Source organism: Dermacentor albipictus, chromosome 2, assembly GCF_038994185.2.
Source record: "Dermacentor albipictus isolate Rhodes 1998 colony chromosome 2, USDA_Dalb.pri_finalv2, whole genome shotgun sequence".
Lineage (NCBI taxonomy): Eukaryota > Metazoa > Arthropoda > Arachnida > Ixodida > Ixodidae > Dermacentor > Dermacentor albipictus.
The window spans coordinates 148,110,858-148,125,359 of record NC_091822.1 but is presented as its reverse complement, the minus strand read 5'-3'; the positions used below and the strand labels follow the sequence as shown (position 1 = coordinate 148,125,359).

Genomic DNA, 14,502 nt, shown 5'->3' with positions numbered 1-14,502 from the left:
TAAAAACAAAGGTGTACAATCACTGCATTCTGCTGGTGCTAAATATAGGGCAGAAAGTTGGAGATAGGCAAAGAAGCTCGAGAACAAGTTAAGGACCGCGTAGAGACATTCGGTTCATAAGGGCAGAGAGAAATGACCAAGTCTGTTTTCAAGTTGCATTTTGAAAAGGATACTGTGACCAAATGTGGAATCACTCCACCAACAGTGTTTGCTCTTTTTACAGCACTAAATGTCTGACTAAGCACGTACGATGCACACTAGTGGCGAAGCCAGGAAGGGGGGGACTACTGGGCTTGAGCCCCCCCCCCCCCCCCTGCCCCCAAATTTTTCCAGTCTGTGCCCTGCTGCCTTTTATGCCTGGCACGTTGCCTATGAATAAAGGTGCATATCCTTCAAATGCCTTCCCTAGACAAGTACAGGATGGTACGTGCCGTCGGGCAGACCAAGCGCTTGCTCAAGATAATAGTTGTATTTTTATGCGCCAAGCATAGGAAACTGAACTGGGAGAAATGGAACCTTAGCCCCCCCCCCTTCACCCCCCCCCCAAAAAAAAACCTGGCTATGCGCCTGATACACACTGCACCCATGGTCATGCTGAGTGGCAAGTAAGCTCAGTATATCGGCACACTGTATATAGTATATCACAGATAGAGAAGATGCTGCAATATATAAAGACCGTCAGCAAATACTTGTATGGACAGAAACTACAGAAATAATTTTTTTTTAATCTCTTGTAATGTTAGAATACAGATGTTTTGTTCAGGGTATAATTTGTTTAATATTGAAAGCAACATATGATTCAACATTTGACACATGTATGTAGTCATTTTTTTACTAATTATGGTTCAGGATGTCCGAGTACGCAGTTTTCTTCTAATTGTGCCAGCCTAGGTAATGAGTTGTTCTTATTAATTAGTCCAAGTTTAAGCCAACGACAGAGTTTATAATCATACATAGATCTTATCTGAATAATTTGTGATTTTGGAATAATTCAGCAGTGTGCGCAAGGGCACAGAGTGAGTATTGCACTATTGCCTTCTGTAGAACTGTGAGCTCACATATATTTTCTGCAATAGTTGTGGCCCATTTGAGAATTTCATAATTATGTAAAGAGGGTGCATTGTAGAAAATTGATTTTACTGATTTGGAAAGATAGAAGCAGTGATCATGCTTAATACAAGTAATTTGCAATAACTTTGTAGTTACGTGGTTAATATGCTCAATCCAGGTGATATTCTCTGTAAAATATACACCTAAAATATCTAATGAATGAATCTTCAACGGAAATAATGAATCAAAAGTACAGGGTCGGTCCAATGCCGTGAATAATTTAATAAGGCCATTTCTTTACAACATGGTTTCAGCTTGTAGAACTGTTAAACTTTGTAAGAATGTAACATCACAAGACAAGGCTTGAATGTAGAATAATAGGAACAACTGGGTAGCACTGCAGAGGTACAAACTTGAAGCAGAATAAGCAGACACAGAGTAAGCTAACAGAATTAACATTGCAAAGTAAAGATAAAATCATCATGAGCAATGTGAAAATGTGCTGCCTTGAATGCTTCTCACCTGCTGGAGCACACGGAGGTGTGTAAACAATTCAAGCAAGAGGCTAGGCGATGCTGGTGCTCTACAGTGCTTACAAACAACCACAACTTGCCGCGTGGTCTCCCCCATGACGCAGCAACTGAGAAGGGGCTGGAGCGATTGTCTCCCCCATGAAGCGCAAATTCTCGTACAGCGGCTGCAGGCTCATGGCACCCGCACTGCAGATGTATACGCAAAATGGACGCACTTCTAGCGAGGCTCCTTCAATGGTGTCCGCACCAAGGTCAATGTTTGCACCATGTGTGTTGTTCTACGGACAGCCACCCAGATATTGGACACTTGCTGTGGGAGTGTTCAGGCCTCGATAGACTCTGGAATCCATACAAGACCAAGACAGTGCTGGTCTTTAAAAAGTGGCTGTACCCCTCAGGCAAGACGAGCAGCAGCTGTATTGCGCTGTAGAATTTGGGGTTGTAGAAGCTGCCCTGCGGGATCAATATTAGCATTGATGTACCTTTTTCTTCTTTCCCTTCACCCCGCTAAGGCCTTGGGCCATCCAATGTGATCAAAGATGTATTCATTCATATAAAATGTGATAACGAGTGTGATGACTTTGACAAGAGCAGATGAAGGTATATATTAAGACATCTTTCTTTAAGCTCACATAGAGCAAAATCTAGAGGAAAAGAAAGTTGAAAGGTAGGTTAGGACCGTGCAACAAACAGTAGAACTGGAAATGATTGAGTAACAGTAAGAGACACCAGAAGGCATTATATAGACTAGAGAACAAACATGGATAGATGGTATTCTGGTCAAGAGTGAGATGAAAAAGTGTAGTAGGCAAGTCATGTGATTTGTAAAACAGAGCAACAGAATAGAGCAAGGAAATGCGGTTGATGGGTGGGTAAGGTTAAGAAATTTGCAAGTGAAGGATGGTGGGATCAACTAAAGAGGACAGGAGTAATTCCAGAACACTGAGGGGCACCTTTGTACTTAATCGCACTTTAATTTTAATCAGATTATGATTATTGTATTCAACTACTGAAGAATAAACCTGCCACTGCTTTTGTGTACATGCTGCTTGTGGCTGCTGGCACCATAGTTTTGCTGCCTGGCTTCTGTTACTATAACTGGAAGCACTCATAGAAAACTGACTTATTTTTTCCCCCTAATGTCTGGCACAAGTTTGCAAATGCCGCATTGCACTTGGTGATTGCCCATGGCATTCCTAGCACTCTGGTGGGGGGGAGAAAGACGTCTATCTCCTTTACGACATGCTACCAGCTCAAACATCGCCGCTAAAAGCATTTTGACTACAGCATTTGCCTTCAGACACACCTTGTATCTGAAGTCCTTGTAAGTTTCATTCAGGTTTCTTCACCCATATTTGAAGATATTTGAGTGTTGGTACACCTTGGGAAATCATCTACAAGGCCAGAGTTTGAAAATGAGCTGAAGAAACAAAAGGAGTGATAGCAGCAGTTGTGATATTCAGTGTCCATAAAATTCGTTGCATCTTGTCTGTTCAAGTTTTAGCACCTTCTCAAGCGGAATTGCTGTCTTAATTACTGCAAGTCAATGAAATTTATTTTTTTTTTAATCTCTGTAATGGGTCAGTTTCGTGCTATAACTTCCTGCATTCTTGTCTGCTTCAGTGGTTACTACTTTAAAGGGACACTAAAGGCAAATTACAAGTCCATCTAGGGTGGTAGATTGTAGTTATCAAAAACTTTCAGCATTTGTTATGCACCAAGTGAAGGTCCTTAAGATAATTTCAATTCAAGACAGCATGTCTTTTGTTGACTTCCCAAGAAAATAGGTGCAGATGCATCATCCACTTGTAAGTGCACAGAAAATATCATGTGCTGCACAGCTCACCTCAGAGGTTAGCACAGAGAAGGTGCCGCTTTCTCTCAAATAGCATTCGCAGCTGGCTAAAGAGAAGGGCATAAGACAGTGAATGGTGAATTTGACCAAGCTCTGTTTTCATACTCAAAAAGCAGTGTAATTCTCATTTTATTAGTGTTGGTTGGCTACTATTTACTAATTGTTAGTGAGGCTTGTTATTAGAAGCTGGTTTTGTATTTCAACACCAGTGGTACCGGATATAGTCCCACATTGACACGTTTTTCACAGAAGCTATATTCTTAGTAGAAGCGACGCTATGGCTATCTAAGAGCACATAACACTTTATGGTCAGACTTAATCTTTGCATTTACGGTCTCTTGAATTTATAAAATGCATCTCAAGTCTGGTCCATCAACCATCGGTCACAAAGCTACCTTCTATCCCTCCTGATTATGATTGTTGCTAGTGTTACTTGTGCTATAGCGGTAAATGTTTGAAGCTTGCTTTTTCTGATAGTGGCAAATCTGTACAGTTGGTGCAGCGACCACTCATTATGAAGAGTGACCATAAAACTTTTATGGTGCTTAATGAATGCTGTCCGCATGTTATCATTTCAGATAGCAGCAGCAGTGAAGATGACTCTGAGGATGACGAAAAGTATTCGGAAGACGGAAAAGTTGATGGTACAGATGTGGGTAAGAGAGGAACTGATACTGATCATCTCAAAAAGCTTCTGAAGAAGTGTGAAAAATTTCTGAATAAGTTCGAAAGTGAGTGCACAAGACAACAAAGACGTATTCACAAAGGGTGTTTGTGATGTGCGGGAGTTGTCAGTAAACTACTTTGACCACTTTTCATAACGCGTAGAGGTTTTATGTGACCTAAATTTCCCTCCCTGCACGTTGCTCTGTTGGTGCAATGTAGTAGGTGGCAAGATGCTTTGTTGTAAGGCTAGTTTTAGTTTATTGTAGACAGTGCGATATTAAATTTAGAATTTTAGTTTATCTAACACTCGAATTCAACTGTACACTTTCTAGCATTCAAATTTACAACTAACCTGTTTAATCTTGGTTGCTGGTTCCAATGTGACTACATCATCATTCCCCAGAATATTACGCATTGGCCTCTGATGTCTGGGGGATATGTGGTAAAGCAAAAATGGCAAGAGTGATATATCCACTAAATTAAGCAATCATTCAATGTTAAGCATTTTCCTCAGTTCAATAATCAGTAACTAGAACGAGAACCTGAGATCTGTGTAGGACTAGTTGGTACTTACGGAGTCATACTTAGCAAGTAGCTGGTCTATCCCACAGAACTCAGCAGTATTGTACAAAATCTACCTAACTTTCACTCGTGTGCTGAGCTGGAGGTACAGTGCCGCAGTATGCTAAAATACAAAGCTTCTGTTGCCACTGTCGCTTGCCTTGTGCTTTCGTAAAACTATTTTCTTCATTGACCCTGCCTCTGTACCCTGCTCTGCTAGGCGCATATCTGCAAAATAACCACCGTGCGTAAGACAGGAATTTAGGAAGAATGATCCACATGGTACTGTGTGTGTCTTTCTTTCTGTATCCTCGTCTTCTGCTCTGCACTTGTGTTTGCTATGAACTGCCAACTCGAACAAGCCCGACCCTTGTTCACATATCTGCCTAGCCAACAGAGGAACTTGCACCATCACTGAGCACCTCACCAGCACCACACCTTTTATTTTGTTATAATTAGGGGCGTACTTACTGCAGTGAACACTGCTTGCTCCTCGGGGATGGCACCGAACATCTGCATTTATGTTCCCATTTGCCTAAGTCAAGTGCAGTGCTTCTCTGCTTCGAAGTGATGAGAGATGGCAAGGAGGTTGTGCAACAGTAATATTGGCCAAGTTACTCATTGAACATTGTTCATCACCATGAAACAAATAGTTCTCAAGTTGAAACCTGGCAATATGAAAACAAAGAAAGTATTAGAGTTTGTAATGGCTGTGCTTTCTTTCTTTCTTTCTTTCTTTCTTTCTTTCTTTCTTTCTTTCTTTCTTTCTTTCTTGTGTTACTGCCTGCATAACGCAGGGTCTGCTTGGTTGTTATGGATAAATAATGTGTTTTCACTTGCCTTCATATTATAGAAATGAAAGAAGCCACACCGAAAGTAGAAACAGTGAATGTCAATACAACTGGTGAGGCCTCTCCACTGAGCGAAGACGACGATGGCACTCAGCTACCCCCATACTTGCCAGCCATTCAGGGCTGTCGTAGTGTTGAAGAGTTCCACTGTCTCAACCGCATCGAGGAAGGCACATACGGCGTTGTGTACAGAGCAAGAGACAAGCAGACAGGTGAGCTCAGAGATCTAGACTAAATTGCAGTTCGAAGTTTATTTGTCTGTTTTTGGTTCGTGAGGAGGGATCCTAGGGAACAGGCTGCTTAAACAGCTTCGAGGACTTCCTTAGCTGGTTTGTGCAGGCAGACGTCAGCAACAAAATTCTGGAAGTGCAGAGAGATCATTAATATAACATTCTACATCGGTTGTAGTGAATTAAAAATGAGCCACTACTGCTTTTAATTATTTGGCTCCACTGATTAGCGAAACCATGTGCTGTTGAGAAAGAAGGTGTTATGCCACTTGGTCATGGCCACTTTTCAGGAGCCTGTGCTTTAACTGCACCAATTTTTTGCGTCCTACGTGCTTGGAACACTCATATTGTGCTTCGCACGAAAAGGATTGTAGCACCTGAAATTATCATTATTTGAGTGATTGCTGCACTAAGTCATTTTGGAAGAGTAAGATTGTATGGAAACACTATTGTAGAGTATGATTGAAATAACTCCCTTTTTGTAAGTAGTAAACTGAGCAAGGTTCAAACGGTTCATTATTAACCACACGATTGACTGTTGTTTGCTCACCAGATGAGATTGTGGCTCTGAAGCGACTGAAGATGGAAAAAGAGAAAGAAGGCTTTCCAATAACATCCCTCCGAGAGATCAACACCCTCCTCAAAGCGCAGCATCCGAATATTGTCACCGTTCGAGTGAGTGCGATTTTGTTTCACCATTTGCTAACCCTTGCTTCCTCTACCACAAGCCTCCGAGGCTATATGTCATTCTATCATGAACTACGATAGAACTTCTGGGGACAGAGCACTTTGCTGTGATGTCTGAAGCCGTTTGCACTTTCTTGCACTCACTGCAGGAGATAGTCGTTGGCAGCAACATGGACAAGATCTACATTGTGATGGACTACGTGGAGCATGACCTAAAGAGCCTGATGGAAGTGATGAAGCAGCCATTCCTAGTGGGCGAGGTGAAGACACTGATGCTTCAGCTGCTCAAGGCAGTGGCCCACCTCCACGACAACTGGATCCTTCATCGGGACCTCAAGACTTCCAACCTCCTGCTCAGCCACAAGGGCATCCTAAAGGTTGGCTAACAGCTGACAGCTGAGTGCACTGCTATAAACCAGGCATTCTGTAGCTTTCACTGTGATAGCTGCTGCACATGGTCCATGTGATGTAGTTTGTTGCAACCCGCTGTGGTTGCTCAGTGGCTATGGTGTTGGGCTGCTGAGCACGAGGCTGCAGGATCGAATCCCGGCCATGGCGGCCGCATTTCGACAGGGGCGAAATGCGAAAACACCTGTATGCTTAGATTTAGGTGCACGTTAAAGAACCCCAGGTGGTCGAAATTTCCGGAGTCCTCCACTACGGCGTGCCTCATAATCAGAAAGTGGTTTTGGCACGTAAAACCCCATAATTAAAAAAAAAACATAGAAATTAGTTTGTTGCATGTCCCCTGTTGCGCCAAATGCGAAATAGCTAAACTTAGAAAAAAAAATGTACTGTTTCGACGCTGCATACTGTGTGCGGGTTGTATGCTAAATGCTAAAGGTTGAAAATTGGTACAGGTGTTAGCATTTCACCTGGAAGGACCAGAAGCACCATGTGTCTGTTACTCCTCTGAATGACCAAACTCTTACCCTAGTTTAAGAAGGTTATCATCATCAGCAGCAGCCTGTTCTATGTCCACTGCAGGACGAAGGCCTCTCCCTGTGATCTCCCATTACCCCTGTCCTGCACCAACCAATTCCAACTAGTGCCCGTGAATTTCCTAATTTCATTGCTCCACCTAGTCTTCTGCTGTCCTCGACTACGTTACCCTTCTTTTGGAACCCATTCTGTAGCCCTAATGGTCCGACGGTTATCTAACCGACGCATTACATGACCTGCCCAGCTCCATTTTTTTCTCTTAATATCAATTAGAATATTGGCTATACCCGTTTGCTCTCTGATCCAGACCGCTCTGTTTCTGTCTCTTAACGTTATGCCTAGCAATCTTCGTTCCATCACTCTCTGCGCGGTCCTTAACTTGTTCTCAAGTTTCTTTGTCAGCCTCCAAGTCTCTGCGCTGTATGTCAGCACCGGCAAAATGCACTGATTGTATACTTTCGTTTTCAATGATAACGGTAAGCTCCCAGTCAGGAGCTCATGATGTCTGCCGTACACGATCCGAACCCATTTATATTCTTCTGTGAATTTCCTTCTCATGGTCAGGGTTCCCAGTGTTTAGTTGACCTACGTAAACGTACTCCTCCACAGACTCTAGAGGCTGACTTGCTATCTTGAATTCTTGTTTCCTTGCCAGGTTATTTATCATTATCTTTGTCTTCTGCATATTAATCTTCAACCCCACTCTTACACTCTCTCTGTTTAGGTCGTCAATCATTTGTTGTAACACGTCTGCATTGTTGCTGCATAGAACAGTGTCATCGGCAAATGGAAGGTTGCTGAGATATTCACCATCAATCCTTACTCCTAAGCCTTCCCACTTTAGTAGCTTGAATACTTCTTCCAAGCACGCAGTGAATAACACTGGAGAGATTGTGTCTCCTTGTCTGACGCCTTTCTTTATAGGTATCTTCCTTCTTTTCTGGTGTAGAATTAAGGTGGCTGTGGAATCTCTGAAGGTATTTTCCAAAGTATTTACGTAAGCATTCTGCACTCCTTGATTACATAATGCCTGTATGACTGCTGGTATCTCTACTGAATCAAATGTTTTTTCGTAATGTATGAAAGCCATATACAGAGGCTTATTGTATTCTGCGGATTTCTCGATAACCTGATTAGAAACATGGACGTGGTCCATTGTAGAGTAATGTATCCCTTCCTGAAGCCAGCTTGTTCCCTTGGTTGACTAAAGTTCAGTGTTGCCCTTATTCTATTGGAGATTATTTTGGTAAATATTTATATAATACTGGGAGTAAGCTAATGGGCCTATAATTTTTCAACTCTTTAACGTCTCCCTTTTTGTGGATTAGTATAATGTTTGCATTCTTATAGTTTTCTGGGACCTTTGCAGTCGATAGACACTTCGTATAAAGAGCCGCCAGTTTTCCAAGCATTATGTCTCCTCCGTCTTTGATTAAGTCGACTGTTATTCTATCTTCTCCTGCCGCTCTTCCTCGTTTCATGTCTTGCAAGGCCCTTCTGACCTCATCACTAGTTATTGGAGGAGTTTCTGTATCCTGTTCATTACTGTTTCTAATTTAGGTATCCTGACTCCTCTGGGTACTGTACAGGTCCATATAGAATTCTTCTGCTGCTTTTAATATATCTTCGAGATTGCTGATCATATTACCCTGCTTATCTTTCAGTGCATACATGTTGGTTTGTCCTATGCCAAGTTTCTTTCTAACTGATTTCAGGCTGCGTCAATTTTTTACTGTTTCTTCAGTCTTTTTCAGATTATAGTTTCGAATATCACTCATTTTCGTCTTCTTGATCAGTTTTGACAGTTTCTCGAGTTCTATCTTATCTCTTGAGTTTGCCACTCTCATTCTTTGTCATTTCTTTATTAGATCTTTTGTTACTTGGGAGCGCTTGCCTACTGTTTGCCTTGGAACCTTGCCTCTCACTTTAATGGCTGCCTCTGAAGCCAGCCTAGTTACAGTTTCGTTCATTGCCTCTATGTCATCTTCATCTCTCTATTCTAAGGTTGCATATTTGCTTACAAGTACCAGCCCGAATTTTTCTGCTTTTACCCTTACTGCTTCTAGGTTGACCTGTTACTTTTAGACCAGTTTGACTCTTTTTCTCTTCTAATTGAGGTGAATCCTCAGTGCAACTGAATGAAGGCAAAAAGGTACACGTTTGGAACTTTAACATTTTGCAAAATATGAAGTTGCCTGCACTTGTTGCTTTGTGAACGCATTGAGAATTGTGCAGGGACTGCCAAGGTATGTGGCCCCTTGGAAGCACATCTTGTGTTTTTTACTAGGAAAGTGAGGTGGAATTACTCTGTGCTGCAGCACAAGGATCAATTCACAAATCTTCTGCATAAAATATATTGTCTCCACCACACGGCCAATGTGATGAACAGCAAAGGGAAGGAAGGACACGAATCCTGAATCCTTACTGCACCATAATCCCACACACTCGAAAATTTAAATTGCATAAGTGTAAATGGATTGCATAGCCAAGGAAAAGCGCTGACGCACAGCTATTAAGATTTCAGAATTCGCGTTTCTGCGGGCCTTCTCATAATGTTTACAACATTGTTGACAGTCTTTTATACTAAATTTGTAGCTTTGGGTTATAGGTCAGAAGCGCCTGTGTTACAGCGAGCATATCTTTTTGCTATTACAGGTTGGTGACTTTGGTCTGGCTCGAGAATATGGGTCACCCCTGAAGCACTACACTCCCATTGTAGTCACCATGTGGTACCGTGCTCCAGAACTGCTTCTTGGGGTCAAGGTTGGTTACCGTTCCTACGTGATTCAATGTAGCATTGCATTCTTTTCCAAGGTTCATAGCGGCCTCTAAATGCCTCAGCAGTTGTTAAATTTCACAAACTGCTCAAAATAATTTTAAATCTTATTCTTGCCTGAGGTTGGCAGATATTGTTTAGACATTTGGCCATAACGTATGTGCATTCAAAAAGTCAAGCCAATCAATTCTCTCAACATCTTTGGTATGATTGGAGGTGGCTTGTTTAGTGATTCTTTCTCTGTCTTTTTCTTGTGTGTTTGCACCTTTCATATTTCTGTGCCGTAAAGGAAAGTTTGCTCATTATTGAAGACAGTGTCTTGTTTTCAAGCTATTAAAAACGACCCTTCTTTAAAATGACTTGTCAAAGCGTTGGACATCTTTAAAGGCTACATATAGCCGAACCCACTTATAACAATACCGGTTTTAACAATATATTGGTTATAACAATGAGAGGCTGCTGCACCATCAAATTTTTTATGTTTTCCATGGTGAAATAGCCCGCTTACCACGATGCCCCGATGCCGCATTATCGGTTATAATGATGAAGTCTGGCTGCTGGGAGTCCAAGCCAAAAGGTAGTGAAATATGAAGTCCTTGAAAAGCAAAAAAAAAGAAAATAAGAAATTCAGCCGCTGCACGCTGGGCCGCTACTCCAACAGCCGACATGCACTCATTTTGCAGCCATCTCCGCGTGCTTCTCTCCCGTTGCCCTTCCGCCCCTCTGAACATGAATGGGTTGCGCCCTTAGCTCCACACCGCCTCACCACCCAAAACGCGAATGGACCATGCCAACTGCGGTGCTCGCAGATTGCTTGTATGTTGTTCACTGGTTCCTCATTCAGCACAGTTCTGCAAACAGCTTAATCACTCATATTCATGTTTGTTATTGTTTGATAGCTGCATCAAAATCATTCCTGGCCACGCGATTTCTGAGCCTCGTTTGATTTGCCGCCAAAATGGAAGATGGCTGACCCGCCTACTGATCATCAGCAATGCACAATGTTGCCGGTGAAAAGAAAGCACACGTCTATAGATTTGGAAACTGAGTGCTTCTAACCAATGAGGCAATCGTCTTGAACGTGCTTGCATCAGATAGCAACGGTCAATGACAGCGATGATGCGGTAGGGCAGGCTACCTCAACGTTGTCCTCACGGGAGAGTCGGCAGAAGATTCAGTCCCTCCAGGGCTTCTTTTTCATGAGGAACTTTCCGCTGCACTACGTGGAGCATTGGATGCCTTGGAGAAGGATGTCAGCAAGCGTCGCATAAAGTGTGCAAGGCTGACGAACATAGGGTTTTCTCATGCAAGCCTGTGAGAAGTATGTGGCGAGATGCTTATGGCGATCTTGCCTGAGTGTTTCTTCTATATTTCTCAAGCTGACAGGCTGCTGCAGTAGCCTTCTTGCAATCTTTATTGGGGCCTCCGAAGCAATGCCTCGGGGGTGCTCGCGTATCACTTGCCACCCGGGACCCCTCTTTGCAGTTGTAATAGCAATGCCATTCTTTAACAACAACTGCCCCAGCTTGTTACACATGATCAGAGCACCCAGGAAGCAATTAAATGAGTGAGCACAATTAGCAGCCGGATGGAGGAAGGTGGTGGGAAGGGGCACTGGCCTTCCCGCCATTATAGTTTTCTCACATTGGCTCTGCCATCTCCTATTTTGATTTTTTTCATGCAACCCGGTTATAACAGTTATTGGTTACAACAACAATGGAATTTTTGTGGCACTTGAATGTTGTTATAAGTGGATTCGACTGTACAATGAAATTTCACTTTGGGTAAATTCCTTGTGAATGAGTAGTACATATGTATTATAGAAGCAATTTGGGGGAAAGCTACAGGGCTGGTTATTGCCTGATTTTTTTCAAATAACAGCCTTTTAAACAGCACTTTAGGAGGGGATGTTTGTACCTAGTGGTCGCGAGATACGACAAATTCCAGAACACAGCCTCTAGCTTATGTTTTCCAATGTGCCACCCAGTCTCGGAGATCATTACCAGAACTTTATGCATGCTGATCACACTGTCATGACTGTGCACCTAGGAATGCAGTTTAGTTTCGGTATCAGCAATGTCTATTTTTGCTAGGCTTTCATGCTGCACCCACTCATATCTTAAACATAAAATTTTCCACAAAGGTGAATTTGTATCTGCACTATCTGCAACTAGCCTTTCTATATTTGGTCCAAAATTTCATTGCAATTGGATTTTAGAGTTCTCTGTATTTTGTTCTTCACCTTAGTGGGCTGTGGATTCTGTTCCCTTCTACATTTTTTTCGTAGCTAAGCTCTTGACGTGCTTTCAGAAGGAAAAATCTTGTTTTGTATTAGTGCTTTCTGCTACACTACAGCAGATTGCAAAAATAAGTGCACTTATGTTGCAGGAGTATTCGACGCCCATCGACATGTGGTCCGTGGGTTGCATATTTGGCGAGCTTCTCACAATGAAGCCGCTGTTCCCTGGAAAGTCGGACATTGACCAGCTGAATAGAATCTTCAAGGTACGTACTACCACTGAAGCATAGTGCTACAGTGACTTGTGAAAGTACACACCAGTCATTTTCAAGTAGTAAAGCCCCTTTGTAAACTTGTTTAAAAAAAAATGTCAAGGTAAGCAGAGTTGGAAGATAAGCAAAGTCTCACGCAGCAGACTTTCTCACAGAAGCTCAATATGTCAGCAGCAGTATTTTCACTCAATCACTTTGGGGATATGATCACTTCCTCGTGTTCTTATTTCACATGACTTGGCATCAGACATGTAGGCATCTATGGGCAACAGCATTCCTATCATTGTGCCAAGGCACTTGAGACTGAAACAATTGATCCTAATGCAATACTTGAAGCCCATCATCCGAGGAGGTCATAACCAGTACCCGACATGCAAAAAATTGACATTGCTAAGCTTTGCAGCGTAAGAATACCAGACAGTTTTGCTCAGAAAACCGAAACTGAACTGTGGAAGAGTGTCCATGAATTACGTGACTGTTTACACGTCACCATTGTGCTAGCATGAAGCGAACATCCTTTTAAAGCCATAATCTGGCTGAAACTACACTGCTGGCTCGTGTGCGTGCTTGCACAGGTTCAGAATTTCACAGGAGCCTATTTCACTTCTGGGTCTATTTGAGCTTTTCCTTAGGTTTTGCAAATTGTTTTGCGTGCTTATGTGTATTTGTTGTATTGTAACAGAATTTTGCACCTGCACTCTGTTGGACTCCTCAAGAACATAAAATTTAATAGTCAGTATGCAGCCCGCATTTTGAAACAGAGCAAGCGAAACTCTTTTTTACAGGCTTGTGCTTTATTGTATGCTTGGGTTTAATGAATTAGATAAGTGCGTTATTGAGGCTCATTTTTTATTACAGCGCAACCTCAGTGGTACAATCATGCTGGTATAAATTTCGGGGAGATATGAATTTGTACAATTCCCCAGCCGAAGTGCGCTCTATGCTATGAGCCACATTTTGGATGTCCCAAATGGTCCTTCGTCCCAGTTCAGGTGACACGATTGAGAAGGCCATGACGGCCGGCAGCAAAGGGGTGAGGAGGATGCTCCAAGCATGCCGAGGCAGGTCGGCAGTTGGACCGTTTCCATGTTCGTAGTGTGGAGAAAGGTGGGCAAAAGGCCACCGATAACACTGATGCAATTGCGTGCACAGTACGAAGTGGAAACGGTCTAGCGAATGAGTGATCCGCGACTGCCAGCAGCAAATTGGCAAGGAGGCTCCTCTGAGCATGCCTAGGAGGGTCGGCATGCAGACTGTTTCCATGTTCGTAGTGCGGGGAAAGGCCGGCGAAAGGCTGCCGATAACACAGCTGCAACTATGCGCACAGTACAGAGTGGAAACGGTCCAGCAAATGAGTGAGCCGTGACAGCCGCGGCTGACGGCAGAAAAATGGTGAGGAGGCTGCGCCGAGCATGCTGAGGCGGGTCAGCATGCAGACTGTTTCTGTGTTCATACTGCGGGGAAAGGCTGGCAAAAGGATGTCGATAACGCAGCTGCAATTGCGCGCACAGTACAAAGTGGAAACGGTCCAGCAAATGAGTGATCCGCGACTGCCAGCAGCAAAGTGGCAAGGAGGCTCCCCTGAGCACGCCTAGGAGGGTCGGCATGCAGACTGTTTCAGTGTTCATAGTGCGGGGAAAGGCTGGCAAAAGGATGCCGATAACGCTGCTGCAATTGCATGCACAGTACAGAGTGGAAATGGTCCAGCAAATGAGTGAGCCGTGACAGCCGCGGCTGACGGCAGAAAAATGGTGAGGAGGCTGCGCCGAGCATGCTGAGGCGGGTCAGCATGCAGACTGTTTCTGTGTTCATACTGCGGGGAAAGGCTGGCAAAAGGATG

The 14,502-nt window shown here is 43.2% G+C and overlaps 1 protein-coding gene across 4 annotated transcripts in view; it reads left to right on the top strand.

Annotated features, from left to right (window-relative positions):
- Positions 1 to 14,502, top strand: part of Pitslre (cyclin dependent kinase 11B pitslre) — a 60,379-nt gene that overhangs the window by 37,501 nt on the left and 8,376 nt on the right. For all 4 annotated transcript variants that reach the window (XM_065429139.2, XM_065429137.2, XM_065429138.2 and 1 more), the window contains 6 exons: positions 4,017 to 4,094; positions 5,519 to 5,728; positions 6,300 to 6,421; positions 6,583 to 6,810; positions 10,031 to 10,138; positions 12,540 to 12,656. In XM_065429139.2, coding sequence (XP_065285211.1) covers positions 4,017 to 4,094; positions 5,519 to 5,728; positions 6,300 to 6,421; positions 6,583 to 6,810; positions 10,031 to 10,138; positions 12,540 to 12,656 — 863 coding nt within the window. The remainder of the gene's footprint in view (positions 1 to 4,016; positions 4,095 to 5,518; positions 5,729 to 6,299; positions 6,422 to 6,582; positions 6,811 to 10,030; positions 10,139 to 12,539; positions 12,657 to 14,502) is intronic.